Genomic DNA, 20,602 nt, shown 5'->3' with positions numbered 1-20,602 from the left:
ATTATCAATAGCAGGAAATCAAAACATTACTAATATATTAATAGTATATTTAAAATATATTTGTATATGAAATATATATTTTTAATATATAAAAATTATTACTCAAAATAAAATAATCATATTAAAATATAATAATAAAGCTCTGAAATATATTTAAAAAGTATTCTTTAAATACACTAAGTACACTTGAAGTTGTTCCAAAAAAGTACATATAGTATACAAAAATATACTATTAGTTATAATTTAATACTATTTAAATACTACTAAAGTATACTAAGCACAAAATTAGTTGTTCCAAAATAGTACAGTTTAAGTACATCGATAAAAGTATACTAAAGTATGTTAAAATTTAGTATACTAAAGTATACTTTTTTTTCACCTGGGTCGATTGATGCACACGCACATCCGCTGACCTGAAAACAGATTTTGTTCTTTGGTTTCAATGTAGAGTATATAATTATGCTGTGTAATAATCGTAAAAAATAAAGGTAACTGTACTTCGTGGATTTTGCTTATCACAGGTTATTTTTGGAACGCAACCCCCACGAAAAATGAGTCATCACTGTATATGAGAGCGTTAACTTCTGCTCTGATTATTCTACTACTAACTCTGTACTAATTCTGATTATTCTAGCTTAAACATCTCACCTGTCATGTCACAGTGTACTCTGAAGGGGGATAGAGAGCCACTACCATCAGGGTCAATCCAGAAGTTGCCTGAGCTCTTCCCCTGATGCTTATACTCCTCACAGGACTGCTGATACAGTGCTAGAGAGAAGATGCAACACACAGATGGAGAAGAAGACCACCACACATATGTTGTTCATAAAGTTAAGTGGTCAAGTTTTGCAGGTCAACCTTTTTATGAGAATGTATAGCTTATCCTGAGTCTACATGTTCAGATCCCAAGCAGATTTAACCTTTTGATTTACTTGTGTCCAAATATTTGACCAGGGAGAAACATTCAAAACCAAAGGTTTATAATCCTAAATAATCTTAAGTAGAGTAGTGTAGTGTAGAGTTTTATCACATCCAAAAAGTCAAAATCACTTTACACAAGAATCAGTCATTTACAGATTAATACACACATTCACACATTAATAGCAATGAGTTACTTTGTAACCACAGCTACCCTGGGCAGTCCGACAGAGGGGAGGCTACCATTCAATTACAGCACCAGAACTTTCATCTTGTAGTTCACACTGTTATTTAAACTCATGTGGTTGTAATCATAATGGAAATTTGTTCTCTACTGCATTCGCTATGCATCACAAACGTCATTCTAGACACACATTAGTTCCAGCTAGTGTGGAACTAGCTGGAGACTTTTCATTCCAGTCTATAACACATGAAGGGCAAAGTTTCACTTTGATCCTTATTCATAAGAAATAATGCAAAAGGAGTGTCAATTTTGAAGAAAAAAACATCAGCCATTTTAGTTGGCCTTTTATTAAAAATAGCATGTTAAAATATTTATTTCCCCCAAAATCATTGGAAACCAATGTTGCTTAACTTTACAACTGTTGGGAACTGGGGTTTTGGCTCTTTGTGGGGATTTTATTTTGTCTATTGTTTCCCTCATCATCCACTAGGTAGTGCCTAGAGGCTGCACTACCTGGAGGGCACACCCGTCTCAGACTCGGACAATAAAACCCATCCTTGTGCTTTCTTCTCCCGCAGATTGTCCCCTGCTGAACGCAATTATGATGTGGGAGATTGTGAACTGCTAGCTGTTTGAGCTTGTCCTGGAGAAGTGGTGGCACTGGTTGGAGGCACAGAACATCCCGTGCTGGTCTGGACTGATAACAAGAACCTCTCCTATCTCCAGTCTGCCAAAAGACTAAAGCCCCGTCAGTCCCGTTGGTCAATGCTGTTCTCCAGATTCAACCTCTCTATTTCCTATCGCCCTGGTTCCAAGAACATCAAACCCGACTCCCCTAACCTGATTCTGAGAGAGAACCTGCTATCCTACCTCCCCTACACCATCACCTCTGTTACTTGGGAGATTGGAGACCTCATTTGCCAAGCACAACAAACTGGACCTGATCCTGGTACCTTCCCCCATAACAAGATCTATGTACCTACCTCAGTCCGACACGTCTCATCCATTGGATCCACTCAGCAAAGTTTTCAGCTCACCCCGGAATCGCTCTCATCAACCACAGGTTCTGGTGGCCATCAGTCCACAAAGATGTAAAAGAATTCGTCCTCGCCTGTTCCGTCTGTGCTAGAAATAAACCATCCCAAAGTTTTCTGTAACCTCTATCGATCCCCAAACTTCCCTAGACACATATTTTCATCAACTTTGTCACTGAACTCCCAGTTTCTAAAGGTATGACCATTATCAAAAACCATTATTGCCTGCTTCTCTAAACCATGTCATCTTGTCCCACTCAGAAAACTCCCCACAGTTTTCTGCTCAACTCCTGGTAAAACATGTCTTCCGGTGACATGGCATTCCCCAAGAAATCCTCTCTGATCATGGTCCACAATTTCCATCCAAGGTATGGAAAGATTTCTGTTTGGCATTGGATGCTAAAGTCACACTCGCATCTGGTTACCATCCCCCAGTCAAATGGACAAACTGAACGCATGAATCAAGAACTCAAATCCACCATCAGATGCTTCACTTCTACAAACCCAGGGGTGTCAAACTCCAGTCCTCAAGGGCCACTATCCTGCCGTTTTTAGATGTGCCAAATGTACAAAACACTGGAATGAAATGGCTTAGTTACCTCCTTCTTGTGTAGATAAGTTCTCCAGAGCCTTGCTAATGACCTAATTATTCTAGTCAGGTGTGGTGCAGCACCTGGACTTCCATCCACAGGACAGGAACCACCCAATTTCACATTTCATCATTGTCAAAATAAACTCTATCTGATTTCCTGTTCTCCTGATAGTATTCTGTATGTGGGCAAAAAGACTTGAATCCAAAATAACAGCACTCAATTCTATTCTGTTTTATCTGTGCTTTATGAATACTGCACAGCACATTGGTGCAGTTGATCTGTTTTTAAAGTGCTTTATAAATAAACTTTACATTGACAAGTCCTCCAAGTCTTTGAGGTTAGAAAGCACCTCAGGTTTTACTATTTCTTATACGTATTACAATCCAAAGAAACATGGTGAATTGACAATATTTTAACCTATATATGCCACAAGTATGAATAGTTTTGGCCCTTTGTGTTGAGCATCCTGAAGTAGTTCTGCTTTTCAAAAAGGTTGATAAACCCTGGTTTTGTGTATTAACTATTTAAAGCCTCTAAATAAATTTACTTTTTGTCATATCCAATGTAGTCTAATCCTACATTCTGTATTAGGCATCTCTTAACAGAGTAACAATTCACTGAATATTTGACATACAGTTCTAGGTGATCTGTGTGTGAACTTACATGTATGGCATGTTGCTCCAGAGTAGCCAGTACCACTGCAATTGCAGCTGAATGTATCCCATGTCTGGGAGCATTTCCCTCCATGTTCACAGTGGTTGGGAACACACCTGTCCTCACACATGGCAGTAGGAAAATAATGTGAAGTCAGCAAGAACTCTGCTCTTTCCAAATCATAAGAGGAGCTGCAGAATCACAGCACTCTAACCGAGTTTTAAACCTAAAGCCTCAAATATTTATTTCCTGGCGATCAGGTACTCACTAAAATTTCCCAAATTTGTGTTTTTACAGTATTTCTCAGAAATATACCTGTCTATAATTGCACACATATCCAGGCTAACATTTTCGAAGGTTCCAATGTGACCCTCCTCCACAGCCCACAGATCCACTAGGTGGTCATCTATGTGGATCATCTGAATGCAGCCCTGGAAAGAGCGCTGTAGTGACCAAATGCTAGTGTGTGGGAAGTAGCCTGAAGATGGTGAAAAAAGGAGAAATGTCATCAGTAGTAAACTTTGTACATTTTGAAATAGAAAACATATTAAGCAACAAACAGCTTTTTGAACCTTTTAGTAGAAATATGCAACATAGAGCTGAAAGTAACCCACCAAAATATCTCATTCAGAACATCCCTATTGGTCTTGAAAGTGTAGCACTATTACAAGAGTCTGAGTCCAATCCTGCTGAAATTTCAATCAGGTTTGAAGTTTGCTTTGATCCAGCAACTAGCTATCAAACCACTTTCAGCAGAATCAAAAACAGCTTTCACTTGCATAACATTTTCTACAATGTACCCACCACTGACAGATGGGGGGAAAATAATGATATTCTAAAACACTAAAGTATCCTTAAGAATGATATGAGTCATATGTCCCCCCAACTTAGGAGCGAGATTGATTCATTCAAACACTAAAAATATATCAAATACTAATTGTTGGCTTGTAACTGAACCTCAAAGTTTTTTTTAGCTGTGGTCACTGTCACTGTGTTTTTGTTTCTGTAGTTTCTAGTAATCATTTTGAGATGCTAAAGTCAAAAGGAAAAGACCCAAAACAGATAACCATATCTGAATCATTTCAGAGCCTCGTTTTCTATTACTTTACTTTTCCTTTAACATTTAAACTGTGTACATAGAAGTGACTCTTAGGAGAAAATACTGGAAACTATTTAATCTTTTTCTTTGGTTGTAAAAGTAAATGAGGTAAGGTATCAATTACCTCCAAAGTAGTAGGTTCCTCCTGTCTTGATCTGGCCAGGAATAGCGGTCCTAACAGTGGATGCTTCATCTCCATCTACCGTCAGCATGGCATAGTTGTCCAGTGCATTTAAATGAACACTGTGCCACTGGCCATCATTCAGACCTATACCTGAAAGGTGAAAATATAATTTTATTTGAACATTTAAGTATCACAATTAATCAACAGGATTAAAAATGAAAAATCTGCAAAGGCCTCTAGAGATTATAAATAGGGGTGAAAGTAGTTTCAAATTCTTGCCAGTTCTATAACGAAAATCATCAGTGGCTCATTGTACAAACCAAAACAAAATCTTTAATATTTTCCTGTCCTATAGGCTACCTGTATGGATAACGTAGAACTAAAACCACTTTAGAATGTTATATATGTATATTATATATATATTAGAGGTGTGCCGATCGATCGGTCACCGATCATAATCGGCCGATTTCCGTGAAAAAGTGTATGATCGATGATCATTGGCTCTTGTTGCCGATACCGATCACCTGCATCTCATTTCGCAGCCTGCCTGTGCAGCTGGTCTCCTCTTTCCTTCACACTGCGCAAACGCGCAGCAACAAATCCTAAGCGATGTGTAACTATAACGCACTGAGTGAATGCGGAAGTTTGCGTGTTGCGGCGGAAAATTGAAGCACGTCAAGTCAGGAAGTTTTCATTCAGTAACTCTGGATTGTTTATTGTAATGGAACTTGTATTTGCCTTTGAATGTTAAGTTTTATACTTGAATTTTTTTGGCAATGTTGAGAGGTTTTATTTTGGCTCTTTGCATTATTTAGCCTCTTCAGAGCCTTCATATGTTATCAGTCTGTTAAAGATAGTATTACCGATAGCAGAACAATTTGCAGAATGCCTGTTTTGTTTAGTTTTCTTCTTGGAAAAAGTTATTAAAAACAAGTTTTTGTCTAAATTAAGGTGAATTCATGGTTTCTTTTTCCACATAATGTAACCGGTAGTGTTTATGATAAAACAATAATAATAATTATGTGATCGGTATCAGTGATCGGTATCGGCAGGAAAAAACCTGATATATACAGGGGTGAAAGTAAGGGGGTATGGCAGGGTACTGCGTACCCCTAAAAGATTTAGCTGGGGTACGCAGTACCTGCGAGTGGAGCTGCTGTCTGCTGTAAAGAATCAATAGGTTCACTGTGCAGCTGAGTGTGCTCACTAATCAGCCGTGACTGATTAGTTTTTTAAGAACAATCTAAAACACGACTTAATCGGTTAATGAATAACTTTTTTCCCATTTCATATTGTTTCTGAACTGTTCAGAAACAATATGAACAGTTGTTTCTGTTCATAACAACTGTTATGAACAGAAACATAACAGTTTCTGTTCATAACAGAAACTGTTATGAATATGTCGATGACGGAAGGTTTTGAGTCAATCTCGGCATTGGGTGACAAACTGAACGCCGCCAGTTCGCTGAGACCACCACGTCCTCTGACTCCTTATCAAAACATTCGTAACTTTATTAAAGAACAACAACAAAAATCAACAAAACGTGTTCAAATTAATGACCCAACAACAATAATAATCTCAGTGATTATGGTTTCAACAAGGTGTTGCGCAATTCTGTCCGTCCGTCCGTCCGTCCGTCCGTCCGTCCGTCCGTCCGTCCATCCATCCATCCATCCATCCATCCATCCGCTTATCCGGGGTTGGGTCGTGTGGGCAGCAGCTTCAGTCGGGAGGCCCAGACTTCCCTCTCCCCAGGCACTTCTTCCAGTTCCTCCGGGGGAATCCCAAGGCGTTCCCAGGCCAGCCGAGAAACGTAGTCCCTCCAGTGTGTCCTGGGCCTTCCCCGAGGCCTCCCGGTGGGACGTGCCCGGAACACCTCACCAGGGAGGCGTCCAGGAGGCATCCTTACCAGATGCCCGAGCCACCTCAACTGGCTCCTCTCAACGTGGAGGAGCAGCGGCTCTACTCTGAGTCCCTCCCGGATGACTGAGCTTCTCACCCTATCTCTAAGGGAGAGCCCAGCCACACTGCGGAGGAATCCCATTTCGGTCGCTTGTATCCGGGATCTCGTTCTTTCGGTCATGACCCAAAGCTTATGACCATAAATGAGGGTGGGAACGTAGATCGACCGGTAAATCGAGAGCTTCGCTTTTTGACTCAGCTCTCTCTTCACCACGACGGACCGGTACAGCGCCTGCTTCACGACAGACGCTGCCCCAAATCCGCCTGTCTATCTCCCGCTCCCTTCTTCCCCCATTTGTGAACAAGATCCCCAGATACTTAAACTCCTCCACTTGAGGCAGGACGACCCCCCTGACCCGGAGAAGGCACTCTACCCTTTTCCGGCTCAAGACCATGGCCTCGGATTTGGAGGCACTGAGCCTCATCCCGGCCGCTTCACACTCGGCCGCGAACCGCTCCAGTGAGAGCTGCAGATCACGATCTGATGAAGCCAACAGGACCACATCATCCACAAAAAGCAGAGATGCGATCCTAAGGCCACCAAAACGGATCCCCTCAACACCTCGGCTGCGCCTAGAAATTCTGTCCATGAAGGTAATAGAATCTGTGACAAAGGGCAGCCTTGGCAGAGTCCAACTCTCACTGGAAACGAGTCCGACTTACTGCCGGCAATGCAGACCAGACTCTGACACCGGTCATACAGGGACCTGACAGCCCGTATCAAAGGCCCGGTACCCCATACTCCTGGAGAACCCCTCACAGGGTCCCCCGAGGCACACGGTTGAACGCCTTCTCCAAGTCCACAAAACACATGTAGACTGGTTGGGCGAACTCCCATGCACCCTCCAGGACCCTGCTGAGGGTGTAGAGCTGGTCCAGTGTTCCACGACCAGGACGAAAACCACACTGCTCTTCCTGAATCCGAGGTTCGACTATCCGACTGACCCTCCTCTCAAGGATCCCTGAATAGACCTTACCAGGGAGGTTTAAGAGTGTGACTCCCCTGAATTGGAGCACACCCTCCGATCCCCCTTTTTAAACAGGGGGACCACCACCCCAGTCTGCCAATCCAGGGGAACTGCCCCCGATGTCCATGCGATATTGCAGAGTCGCGTGAGCCAACACAACCCTACAACATCCAGAGCCTTAAGGAACTCCGGGCGGATCTCATCCACCCCCAGGGCCCTGCCACCGAGGAGCTTTTTGACCACCTCGGCGACCTCGTCCCAAGAGACTGGAGAGCCCAACCCAGAGTCCCCAGGCTCAGCTTCCTCAACAGAAGGCATGTTGGTGGGATTGAGGAGGTCTTCGAAGTATTCCGCCCACCGGCCCACAATGTCCCGAGTTGAGGTCAGCAGCACACCATCCCCACTATAAACAGTGTCGGTGCTGCACTGCTTCCCCCTCCTGAGACGCCGGATGGTGGACCAGAATCGCCTCAAAGCCGTACGGAAGTCTTTCTCCATGGCCTCTCCCAACTCCTCCCACGCCCGAGTTTTTGCCTCAGCGACCACCCGAGCTGCATGCCGCGTTGCCCGCTGGTACCCATCAGCTGCTTCTGGAGTCCCAGAGGCCAAAAAGGCCCGATAGGACTCCTTCAGGTTGACAGCATCCCTCACTGAAGGTGTCCACCAACGGGTTCGAGGGTTGCCGCCACGACAGGCACCAACAACCTTGCGGCCGCAGCTCCGATAAGCCGCCTCGGCAACGGAGGCACGGAACTAAGCCGCCTCGGCAATGGAGGCACGGAACATGGTCCACTCAGACTCAATGTCCCCAACCTCCCCCAGAACGTGTTCAAAGTTCTGCCGGAGATGGGAGTTAAAGCTCCGTCTCACAGGGGACTCCGTCAGACGTTCCCAGCAGACCCTCACTACACGTTTGGGCCTGCCAGGTCTGACCGGCTTCCTCCCCCACCACCGGAGCCAACTCACCACCAGGTAGTGGTCAGTGGACAGCTCCACACCTCTCTTCACCCGAGTGTCCAAGACATACGGCCGCAGATCCGATGAAACGATGACAAAGTCGATCATCGAATCTGCGGCCTAGGGTGTCCTGGTGCCAAGTGCACATATGGACGCCCTTATGCTTGAACATGGTGTTCGTGATGGACAATCACAATGACGAGCACAGAAGTCCAACAACAGAACACCACTCGAGTTCTCGACTGCCTATTTCAACACAGATCTATTCTGACTCAAAGTGCAGCCGTTCTCCCAGTACTGCGTACCAGCTCAGAATCTTTTAAAAGTACCGGCTTACTTTCATCCCTGATTATAGCCCCTTGTGTCCAGATATTCTGGTGCCTTGATTGCTCTATGCTGTGTTAATCAGCATGGAGTAATATAATCTTAAGGATATCAAGCTTAACACCATCTGTCCACATAAAACTTTCATGGTAAAATATTTGTTAAAGTATCCATTCCACACTTGCAACACAATGAGAGAAAACAATGGACAAGCTTGCCGTTGAACCCGTTTAGCTCTAACAGTCACGATTCTACTCTTTCTAGGAGGAGTCTTTTCCTAGGAGTGGATCTTGAGGTAGTTCTGCAGCCCAAAGCTGAACACACAGAGGAATGGCCGCAGGCCCAATCTGTTAAGACAGATTCCTTCAATTCTCACCATACATGACATTATTGGTCAGTGATCTTCTACAGCACATTCAGTCACAAAATCTCATAGTTTAGCAGAGATCATCTACATAAGCATATTTTCATCAAATGTAATAAAATAATCAATCAATCCAGCTTTCACTTGTCTCCTCTTGCTTTCTGCAACACGAGCCAAGCAACCAAAAGTTTTTCCAAAGCCATTATAAACACAGAGCTGAGCTCACCTGAAGAAATGTCAATACGTGTGCTCCTCTTCTGTGTCACGTTCATGTAGACGGTTATCTTGCCTTCAATCAGTAACATCTCCAACCAACCCTCAGCCAGTTGTGTGAACATCAGCACTCCGTTGGGGTTCCACGTCCTGAAAGACAGACTTACTGAGAGAGTGTCACTGTCCCTCTGACCCGGCAGTCGCAGGAAGGATGTGGAGTTGAAGTAGACAGGAAAAGAGCTGGATTCAGCACAGGTGAATGTCAGGTTACGCTGCAGTAAAACATAAATTCAGTGGTAGAAAAATTAGCTGTAAGAAATAACCACAAAAGGCAAAACAAACCACTTCCTGCTTCCTAAGTGCTTATGATTCAGTGATCTTCCACTCGTGTCTTTATTTTTTTAAAACGGTCTTTGAGCGAGTGACTCAATCTGACCATCAGGCCTCTTGACTACGACTGTGAACAGCTATCCTTTAGGATGCATCTCACTGAAAACCTCTCATTTTGAACCGCAAATCCAAACAAACCAAATGGCAAAGAAAACAGTAAAAAATATTAAGTAGTAGGAATTCCACAGCCACAGTTGGTCATCATTGCTTCTAACTAGCTTATCAAAATCAATAAAAAACTAATCTAAGTCATGTATTGATTGAGTCATGTGAAATGTGAAACTGACTCTACTGTGAGATTATCACAGTGGAGGTACCATAACTGATTCAGAGAGCCATTCGCCATTTCACTGTGTACTAAGACTCAAGGATCAAATCAGTGTCTGAGTCTCTCACTAAGCAAACTGCAAGTATTTTGGAACTTTTTTTGTTAATTGGCTTTTACCTGTGTTTAGACATGTGATCAGCTTAACAGAAAGTACATCCAATAAACTGTTCAATAATGTCATTGAACACCGATCCAGAAGTGCAGTGTTACAGGGAATGCATGCAGAGGAAAGGAAAGATTTTAGCTGCTCAACCTTTTATGGCCAGCTGAGTAAGCCAAGTGGCGACTAACTTGTGTGATGTTGTGTTCACCATAAATGATTAAAATGGTCCACACATCTCCATGTCAACGTTCTGCAGAGGCCTGCTAATGAACCATCATTTGATTCAGGTGTGATGACCAGAGAAAAAACTAAAGCACTGCTTTGAGGACTGACTGTGCAGGACTGTCATTAACTATCCTGGTGCTGCAATTACACGCTTGGTCATAAATAAAGATTAAGTTTTGATGTTTATCTTTCTTATTCTAGTCAAAATTGTCCATGTCTGCATCTTGATGAATCAAAAATTTGATTTTCTCTCCACCAAAAAACCATTAAACACTCAGAAAATTTGTTAAAATTGTTGCACATTCAGCATCAACCCACCAATATCCTGTGTGTACATGTCCTTTGCAGTTTATTTATATAGCTATATAATACATACACTGAAATCAAGTGTCTATCTTTTTTTTATAAATTCACACCTTAGACACACCAGAGAGACTTTGTCGAGTTTGTTTGACAGATTTTGAAAAGCGCATTTAAGATTTGGAAAATGTTAAGGCTGATATCTCCTAATATGGCTATAAGACCTTATCTTTGCTTTTCAAACAAAATGTTAAACAAGAAACGTGCAAGAAAAAGTAGGGACTCTTACAAAGCTGGAGGTGTCCACCTTCTTCCTGCGCACCAAGCTGGTGATGTTGTCTCCATTGTAGGTGATTCCTTCCAAGCAGCCAGCAAAGTTCTCTTTGCCACCTAAACTCATTCTTGCAGATTCAGAAAGTCCTCCAAAGGTAAGCTAAGAAAACACATAGCACAGTTTGGATTGCCGTCACTAAATACATGTGTAAACTCATTTAGAATGAAACATGCCAACACTGTGGTCAGTGAACGTGTGAAATTCACCACACAAGTGAAAATTTACATTTACAGCTCTGGAAAAAATTAAGAGACCACTTAAAATGATCAGTTTCTCTAATTTTACTTTTTATAGGTATATGTTTTGAGTAAAATGAATATTGTTCTTTTATTCTATGAACTACTGACATGTCTCTGAAATTCAAAGCATATATTTAGTGTTTATTTGCAGAAAATGAGAAATGGTCAAAATAATGAAAAAGAAGCAGAAAGAAACCTAATTACTTGAGGTTTTCAGACCTCAAGTAATGCAAAGAAAACAAGTTCCTATTCATTTAGAAACAACAATACTACTGTTTTCATTCAAGAAGAGTTCAGAAATCATTATTTGGTGGGGTTCAGTGCAGCGGTCTCTTAATTTTTTCCAGAGCTGTATGTTGATAGACAAAGAGGAAAATGAATATTAAAAACATTTTTGAAATAGCTTTTTAGATATTTTTTTTAAAATGTATGACTTATGCCAAACATTGGGAATCCTTCCACAAACTTGATTTGACACCTTTGAGTTAACTGGAGTCACACCTGTGTGGACGTAAACAGACTGAACAATGCTTTCAAATACTGAGGAAAAGATGAGAGAAGAGAGTCAGACTGGTGTGCTCTGCGGCAAATTTTGCTTTTAAAAAAACACTGGAATGAACGTTTAGATTAAAACTAGGTAGTATGTAGCCTTATGTATTGTACTTATTGTAATGATGAATTATCCTTCCACTGAAGCACAACTAATTTAGACTCAACATTTCTAAAACTGAGATGCTTCATTTGAAACAATCAAAGATTTTCTTTAACATTTTTAGGACAACATGCATTTTTGCATTCCCAGCTCACAAATCACCATGGGGATGAACAATTAAATTAAATGTGTCCAAATTCCTACAATTTGGACACAGTGAAAAAACTACCAGTTAAACACTTCCCCCACACTCCCAATCTAGAACTGTATCACTATCACATAGCAAAATAAATACCACGACCAACTCCTTCCTTCCCACTCACAAAAATGTTTGTTTCTTATTTGACCAATACCAATATAGTGCTTGACAGCATGACTCATGGACAGTTTACCTCATAGTCGAGGTCCAGGTGCTCAAACCCTCCATTAGTCCTGAACTGTTGAGTTTGGTGGTCCAATGTAAAATTAATATTTCTACGGTAACGCTCAATGACAACAGAGTGCCAGTGACCATCATCTAATAAGCTTCCACTGGTTACGGAGGTGTGACCTTTAATCAGATTGTACTGACTGCTACCTGGAGAAAAGCAACACAAACAACACAGGTGGTTAACATCCCACAAGTCATTTCTGAAAGATAATATATACAGTCCTTTCACCTTTTAATGTTCCTACCTAAGTTGATGCTCAGCTCCATTGTTGCCCTGTGAAGCTGCAGCAGGATGTAGTCTCCTTGCTGTCCTTCCCCATAAAGCAGCACACCATCTCTGGCTGTGGTTTTAAATTTTAGAGAAATAACATCTTTCACAGTTTTCATCTTTTTACTCCTGAAGCGATAAGAGATGATGCTATGGCCATCAAAACTGATAACATCAGCCCCTTTGAGACATAGGAAAAAGAAAGTCAAATTCAATATTTTGCATAAGGAATTAATCTGGAATCACAAACCAGCAAATGTCTAAGAGTGCTAACCTAAGAGTGTTGGTAGTTATTCATAAATTAGTTCTGCTTTATATGAAAAAATCTCCAGGTACTTTAAAAAATGAAAGGGTCCAGTTAATTTTCAGCAATACACAATAATTGTATTATATTCAGTCAATCACATTTCACAATTTTTGTTTGTTTGTGCATTTCTACTTACAATATGAACAGCCATAGAGTTCCAAGCGGACTCCAATCCGCCCCTTTTGGCTCCAGTGCAGTGGGATAAAGCGGATGTAGCGGGCCACTATGGCATGTTGTAATTCTTCATGTACAACATCTTCACTGTTATTATTCCCCTTAAATGTCTGAAACACGTGATTATTATTAGGCTATTTTATTTTCTCTCATTTTTCTGCTGCAATAAAATACATTTTCATTGTTGTGTTTTGCTCTGTTTGGATGAAGGGTTTCAAGGTCTTAGAAAATATAACTTAGATGAGCTGGAAATACTGTTCTGTTACATGACTTATATTACTTATATGTCATGTACGTAACATGACATGTTACTAGATGTCCAGGTTCTTAACATCAAGAATCTTGATGTTACAGGTTCTTTGTAGCTATCCACCAGCCTTTTGATGACTTAGAAAAATAAAATTTTTGGGTTGTGACTGCTGAACTAAGTGATAAAAGTTCCTCATCAGGTCCCTGTGAGTCAGTACAGTAATCAATCCCTTTAATTTACTAAATAGCTAGAATGTATCAGACTGACAATTATGACCTGGAGTCACATAGCAGTCTTCTTCTTTTCCTTGTGGCTTTTTCCCTTTAGGGGTCGCCACAGTGAGTCATCCGTCTCCAGGTAACCCTATCTTCCGCATCTTCTTCTCTCACACCAACTACCTTCATGTCCTCTTTCACTCCATCCATAAATCTCCTCTTTGGTCTTCCTCTAGGTCTCTTTGCTGGCAGGTCCATCCTCAGCATCCTTCTACCGATGTATTCAGTGTCTCTCCTCTTTACATGTCCAAACCATCCCAATCTGACTTCTCTGACTTTATCTCCTACACATCTGACATGAGCTGTTCCTCTGATGTATTCATTTCTGATCTTATCCATCCTTGTCACTCCCAAAGAGAACCTCAACATCTTCATCTCTGCTACCTCCAGCTCTGCCTCCTGCCTCTTTGTCATTGCCACTGTCTCTAAACCAAACAGCATTGCTGGACTCACTACTGTCTTGTACACCTTTCCCTTCATTCTTGCTGATACTCTTATCACACATCACACCAGACACTTTTCTCCACCCAGTCCACCCTGCTTGGACACGTTTCTTCACTTCTTTTCCACATTCACCGTTGTTCTGGACTGTTGACCCTAACTACTGTATTTTCCGCACTATAAAGCGCACCTAAAAACCTTCAATTTCCTCAAAAGCCGACAGTGCACCTTATAATCTGGTGTGCCTTATATATGGACCAATACTGAGCCACAACAGGTCTAGCAACTTCGGTAAGCAGCTGCCGACTTCATTTTCGCCCATAGAAGAAGCGCGCGGTGCATGCTGGGATAGTTGTCAGAACGCTGGTTTGTAATCTATTAATAAAGTTTGACTGACCTATCTACCTACCAACCGTCTAGAATCAGGTCATCTGCAGGTTATTTAGCACCACGTTCTCCATGAACATGCTGTGCGTGAACGAAGAAGGGTAACCATTGTCCGACCACGCCCCGGCCCAGTCGCGGAAGGCTCTCCTCGCTGACCGGAGTCGGACTGTTTTGTTGACATTCTCTTTAGTGCAGCTCCATCTAGTGGATGCATAACGTAACTCCAGGCTCTACTGTAGCGTCTATTCTATGTGCCTTATAATGCGGTGTATATGAAAAAAGTTTTAAAGTAGGCCATTCATTGAAGGTGCGCTTTATAATCCGGTGCACCTTATAGTGCGGAAAATACGGTACTTAAAATCTTTCACTTTCTTTATTTCTGTTCCCAGTAATCTCATGTCTCCACTTGGGTCTCTCTCATTCACACACATGTATTCTGTCTTGCTACGGCTAACCTTCATTCCTCTCCTTTCAACAACTCTTTCCCATAACTTCATTGAATGACTCAACTTTATACCTCTGTAGTTGCCACAATTTTGTACATCACCCTTGTTCTTGAAAATTGGTACCAGCACACTTCTCCTCCATTCCTCAGGCACTCTCACTCTCCTCACTCTCTAGGATGTCATTGATTAGCCTTGACAAAAACTCTACTGCTGGCTCTCCTAGACACTTCCATACCTCCACAGGTATGTCATCTGGACCAACTGCCTTTCCACTCTTCATCCTTTTCAATACCTTCCTGACTTCATCCTTACTAATCTGTGCAACTTTCTGATCCACAGGAGCAGCTTCTCCTCTTTGTTCTCTCTCATTTTCTTCATTCATCAACTTTTCAAAGTACTCCTTCCATCTTCTTATCACACTTTTTGCATCTGTCAGTAGAGTTCCATCTTGGTCCTTAATAACACTAACCTCTTGTACATCCTTCCCATCTCTAGCTCTCTGCCTCGCCAATCTATATTGGTCCTTCTCTCTCTCTTCTCTCCCTCCTTACTCTCCAGCCTATTATACAAGTCAGTGTATGCACTTTGTTTGGCCTTAGCTACCTCTACCTTCACTTTACGCTGCATCTCCCTGTATTCCTGATGACTCTCTTCAGTCCTCACATTGTCCCACTTCTTCTTGGCTGCTCTCTTTCTCTGTATCCATATTTGCACTTCCTTATTTCACCACCAAGTCTCCTTGTCAACTTTCCTTCCAGAAGACATACCTAGTACTCTCCTACCTGTCTCCCTGATAACATGAGCAATAATCAATATAGTAATCAATCCCTTTAATTTACTAAATGACTAGAATGTATCAGACTGACAATTATGACCTGGAGTCACATAGCAGTATATGTGAGAAAATACCTCTATCAGAGTAAACGGAGAGCTCAAATTTTTTGCAATCTTTGGCTGAGGCAAGCTGCCCTCCGAACAAAAGTAATTAATTTATTGAGACTAGTCTTAAATCTTCCACAATTAAAGAACCACTGAATATTTTCTTAAGTTTCTGAAATTTGATAGTACCACACAAAGAAAAGTTAGAATATAGTGGAAAAGCCCAATGCTTTGTCACTCATTTCAAAAAGTGAAACTTATGTATTATATAGATTCATTCCACATAGAGTAAAATATTTTATTTCTGTAGTTTCTGTTGCAATAAATTATATTGTATTTCTATTTCTTGTAATTAGATGATTGGCATCCACTCAGCAGTGCTGACCATCTATTTCAAGGTTCTTTATTATTAGATTCTTAAAAAGTTTATTTTTATGAAACACTTACCAGTTACTAGTTAGTGTTAAGCTACACATTATCACTTAGTAGTCATTATGTCAGAAGAAAAGACATTAGCAGATCATGCAGCATAATGATTGTGCGGGTTTTAGAGACAGAATGTTAACTCTGCTAGAGGGTTACAGTTACTCAAGTAGCTACGTTTTATTTTGTGTGTTATGACTGAACCATATTCCTGATGGCTTTTGATATTGTTTTGTAATGAATTGGAGATATTTTAGGATACTTGGAATTAATATGGATTTTAATTGGCTGCATTTAAATTAAACCTGTTTTTGCTTAAAGAATGAGATGACATTTGCTGTAAATTTGATGTTATATCGGCCCAGATGGGCTGCCAACAGAATTTTATAAGAAATTTAAAACTAGACTGCTAGACCCCCTTTTTGACATGTACTTGGACTCATTTGAAAAGGGAATTCTTCCTGCCTCCTTAAGAGGAGCCCTGATTACTTTGCTGCCCAAACCTGAAAAATCTTGTAATAAATGTGAAAATGTAAGACCAATAAGTCTTCTTAATGTCGATTTAAAGATTCTATTTAAAATTTTGGCTCGAAGATTGGAGAGAATATTGCCCGAAATAATTACTTGTGACCAAAATGGGTTTATTGTAGGTAGACAGGGATTTCATAATGTGAGACGAGTGTTGGATATTATTTATTATATGGAAGAAAAAACAGACACAGCTTTGTTATCACTGGATGCCGAAAAGGCTTTTGATAGAGTGGAATGGCCCTATTTATTTGAGATATTGAGAAGATTTGGCTGTGAGGACAATTTCTGCCGGTGGGTTAAATTTTTATACAATGAGCCTTATGCTGAAATAGTAACAAATGGAGTTGTATCTAAATCATTCAAAATTAAGCGAGGATGTAGGCAGGGGTGCCCCCTGTCCCCTTTATTATTTATTCTAGCAATAGAACCGTTTGCCATTGCGGTGCGGTCTCATAAAAACATAACAGGTTTGACAATAGGCCAACAGGAACATCGAATTGCTTTAATTGCTGACGATGTCATTCTTTTTTTGGAAAAACTGAATGATTCTATTCCAGCCTTGGAATAGAATCCAAGGCTTCTATTCTTTGGATTCTATTCCAAGGAATAGAATCCAAGGATTCTATTCTTGGATTCTATACCCTGGATAAAGTATATCCAGGTATAAAGTATCCAGGATACTTTATATCCTGGAAGAATATCAGGATATAAAGTAAATAAAGACAAGTCTTCATTAATGTTACTTAATTCAGAAGAAAGAAACAGTGTTGGGAACCCTTTCCAATTCAAAAAGGTAAACTGTTTTACATATTTGGGGATTCGAATAGTACAATGTATAAATGACATTGTTGCAGTTAACTATAATCCCATAATAGACTCAATTACTGCCTCTGTAGACAGATGGAACAACCTGCCCTTGTCACTTATAGCACAAATTAATGTTCTTAAATCCAACATAATGCCTAAACTTTTGTATTTGTTCCAGAACATCCCACTGCCACCTCCTGCCAATTTATTCTCGGCAATAAAAAATATTTTCATACGCTTTTTGTGGAATAATAGAAGACCAAGGTTACGATTATCACTTTTGTACCTACCGTACGACAGAGGTGGCCTCAGGTGCCCCAATCCACTTTGGTACTATTGGGCAGCTTAATTGAGGACTATGATGCATTACTTTACAGATAAATCTCTCTTGCCTTGGGCGAATATCAAAAATTGTTCTGTATCTCTCCCTCTTCCCCAATACATTTACTCAGAAAAAATCAGAGTACTAAAAAAAAGGACAAAAAACCCTATAGTTAGAAATATGATCTTGGTTTGGTATCAGGTTAAGAGGTATCTAGGAGATTTCTCCTCTCTATCACGCTTCAGTCCGATATGGGGTAACCATTTTTTCCCTCCAGGCAGGGCAGATCCTGGTTTTAGGCAATGGGCTGAAAAAGGTTTAAAGACAATAGATCTTATGGATTCAGAGGATGGGTTTATGATGTCGTTTGAAGAGTTGAAGGACAGGTATGATATTCCAAGTAAACATTATTTTAAATATTTACAGGTGAGGAATTTTATTAGAATATTTCAAAATCAGTGTGAGTCCATCCCCCCGTTGTCCACTTTAGAAATCGAAATGAAGAATGATTGCTTGGGAAAGGGAATTATCTCAAAACTATATAGCGTGTTGGTGGAGGGATCCTCTGAGTCTTCTTTATGGAAGCTCAATGCCTGAGGAGAACTTGCCTTCAGAGGATTGGGAGAAGGCATGTGTTGAAGCACAAGCACAAACTACCAATACTCGCCTCAAAGTACTGCAATATAATTGGCTAATGAGAACATATGTGACGCCAGAAAAGCTTAATAAGTATAATGGTGCCATCCCAGATCTGTGTATTAGATGTGGAGAAGAGAAGGGAACGTTCTTCCATTGTGTCTGGAAATGCAAGAAAGTTCAACAATTCTGGAGGGAGATTAAACAAGCTCTAGAGGCTATATTAGATATAAAACTAGCTTTGGACCCCAAATTGTTAATTCTAGGTTTGTATCCTGATAAACATTATCTGTCGAGAAAAATAATTACCGCCGTAGATTTATGTTTACTACTTGCAAAGAGAGTCATAGCACTTTCATGGAAGAGTACCAGTAAGCCGAAATTCATTACGTGGATTAAAGAAATGTCCACAACATTACCATTGGAAAAGATTACTTACATTATAAAAGGGAAACTATCGCTATTTCAAAATATTTGGGGTCCTTTTATACAATATATATTGAGCATGGATGTGAGGGGTGGGGCGGATGAAGGATAGTTGGTTCTCTGCAGCGCAGTGTCCTAAGATAATGTCCTTTATTTGTATACTTGATTTCTTTACTTTGAAAAATACATTAAAGTTTGTATTTTCTGATCCACATACAATACTAAAATAATGTGGGCTAACTCCTGAAAATAGGGAAACCGTTGTTACCGTAATTGTTGTTTTTTCTCAGGGTAATCAGGGGGATTGGGGTTAAGGGAGTTGGTTTTCTTTTCTTATAAACTCTGTTTGTAATAAGTGCTGCTCTAAGAGATCTCAATGTCTTGACTGGCAAAGAAAGGCAGGTTGAATGCTGGACAATAATTTAATTACCCTTTTTTTTGTTTGATATGACACTTATGTCCTGTACATTATTGAAAGCATTGTTGTAAAACCAATAAAGATAATGTTGGAAAAAAATTTTTTTTGTTATATCAATAAAATAAACTAACTTAATTTAAAATAAAACTGTTCAAACTACATGCGTCTCTGTGTGACAAGACTCCCTTTTTTTTCTGCAAATAAAATTTTCATTTTAATCTTACCCAAATGTTTCCATCCTTTAAATATGGTCTCCAGTTGTTGGCTGTGTCACTATAAAGCAGCTGGTACTGACTTGTCCAGTCGGAGCTTCTGTAGCGTCCCTGTGTTGCTATGGAAACTACTTGCTTCCTAGAGCCCAGGTCTACCTGCAGCCACTGGTAACGATTTGTATCCAAAGGTGACCAGCCTCCAGCACCTAAGTGTTGTGTTGTTCAGAGTGAGAAATGTTAAAAACAGGGGAGGAAGAAAAACATTAAAAAGAATTATCTACTCCTACAGTTTCTCTCAGGTATGACTCAGTTTCACTAAGATTTCTCCTGTTTTTATCAAATCCATTTGTCTTTCCTTAATTAATGGCTCTATTCTCATTGCTATGGAGCTCATGAACATTTTATCTCTGCTTTCAACAAATTCACTGTTGTTACAATCAAGGCCAAAAACACAAACTCCTGACAAGAGCCATGGCTGAATCAATCTAACCATTGAGCAGTGAGTGTGCTACAATAAAATGTGAATTGGCAATAGGCAAGCTCCAGAATCCGTGTATGATTCGTTCTTTGTTTTTTTCGTTTCAAAATAAAATTGGAAAAACAAAACAAGCATGTGTTTTTTTGTTTTTAAAACAAAATTAGAAAAACGGCAATTGCAAAAATACAAATAGAAAATGAGCTGTCAATTTAGCTTTTCATTATTTCATTGTTGACAATCGATCTGACCCGGTTTACACAAGGGCCGTATCACACATACACAATATGTTCTGCCCCGCACACTTTGTTTTTCTACACTCGTCCAAAGCGGCATGTAATTAATTTGATCATGATACTTTCACACCGATAGCCTTTAACTCCGACTTTGTTTTGTATATGAAGCTAATGGCTGCTAAATGCAGCTTCCCATTCAGTAAATATCTAAAGGGTTAGGCCATCCAATTTTATTTTATTTTTTACCAACCTTTAATCTGCTCTGGTTTAAAAAGACGCTCAAACCGTGACTA

At 40.4% G+C, this 20,602-nt stretch overlaps 1 protein-coding gene across 2 annotated transcripts in view; it reads right to left on the bottom strand.

The window, feature by feature from the left end:
* The window catches only part of cntnap2b (contactin associated protein 2b), a 99,457-nt gene that overhangs the window by 66,561 nt on the left and 12,294 nt on the right, over positions 1 to 20,602 (bottom strand). For both annotated transcript variants that reach the window (XM_017309994.2, XM_008433525.3), the window contains exons 3-12: positions 19,611 to 19,804; positions 13,108 to 13,255; positions 12,642 to 12,845; positions 12,359 to 12,543; positions 11,031 to 11,174; positions 9,409 to 9,667; positions 4,607 to 4,756; positions 3,699 to 3,861; positions 3,393 to 3,499; positions 649 to 768 (exon numbers count right to left, since the gene is read on the bottom strand). In XM_017309994.2, the coding sequence (XP_017165483.1) occupies positions 649 to 768; positions 3,393 to 3,499; positions 3,699 to 3,861; positions 4,607 to 4,756; positions 9,409 to 9,667; positions 11,031 to 11,174; positions 12,359 to 12,543; positions 12,642 to 12,845; positions 13,108 to 13,255; positions 19,611 to 19,804 (1,674 nt within the window). The remainder of the gene's footprint in view (positions 1 to 648; positions 769 to 3,392; positions 3,500 to 3,698; positions 3,862 to 4,606; positions 4,757 to 9,408; positions 9,668 to 11,030; positions 11,175 to 12,358; positions 12,544 to 12,641; positions 12,846 to 13,107; positions 13,256 to 19,610; positions 19,805 to 20,602) is intronic.

Source organism: Poecilia reticulata, chromosome 17, assembly GCF_904066995.2.
Source record: "Poecilia reticulata chromosome 17, P_reticulata-male-v2, whole genome shotgun sequence".
Lineage (NCBI taxonomy): Eukaryota > Metazoa > Chordata > Actinopteri > Cyprinodontiformes > Poeciliidae > Poecilia > Poecilia reticulata.
This window is presented reverse-complemented; position numbering and strand designations above follow the sequence as displayed.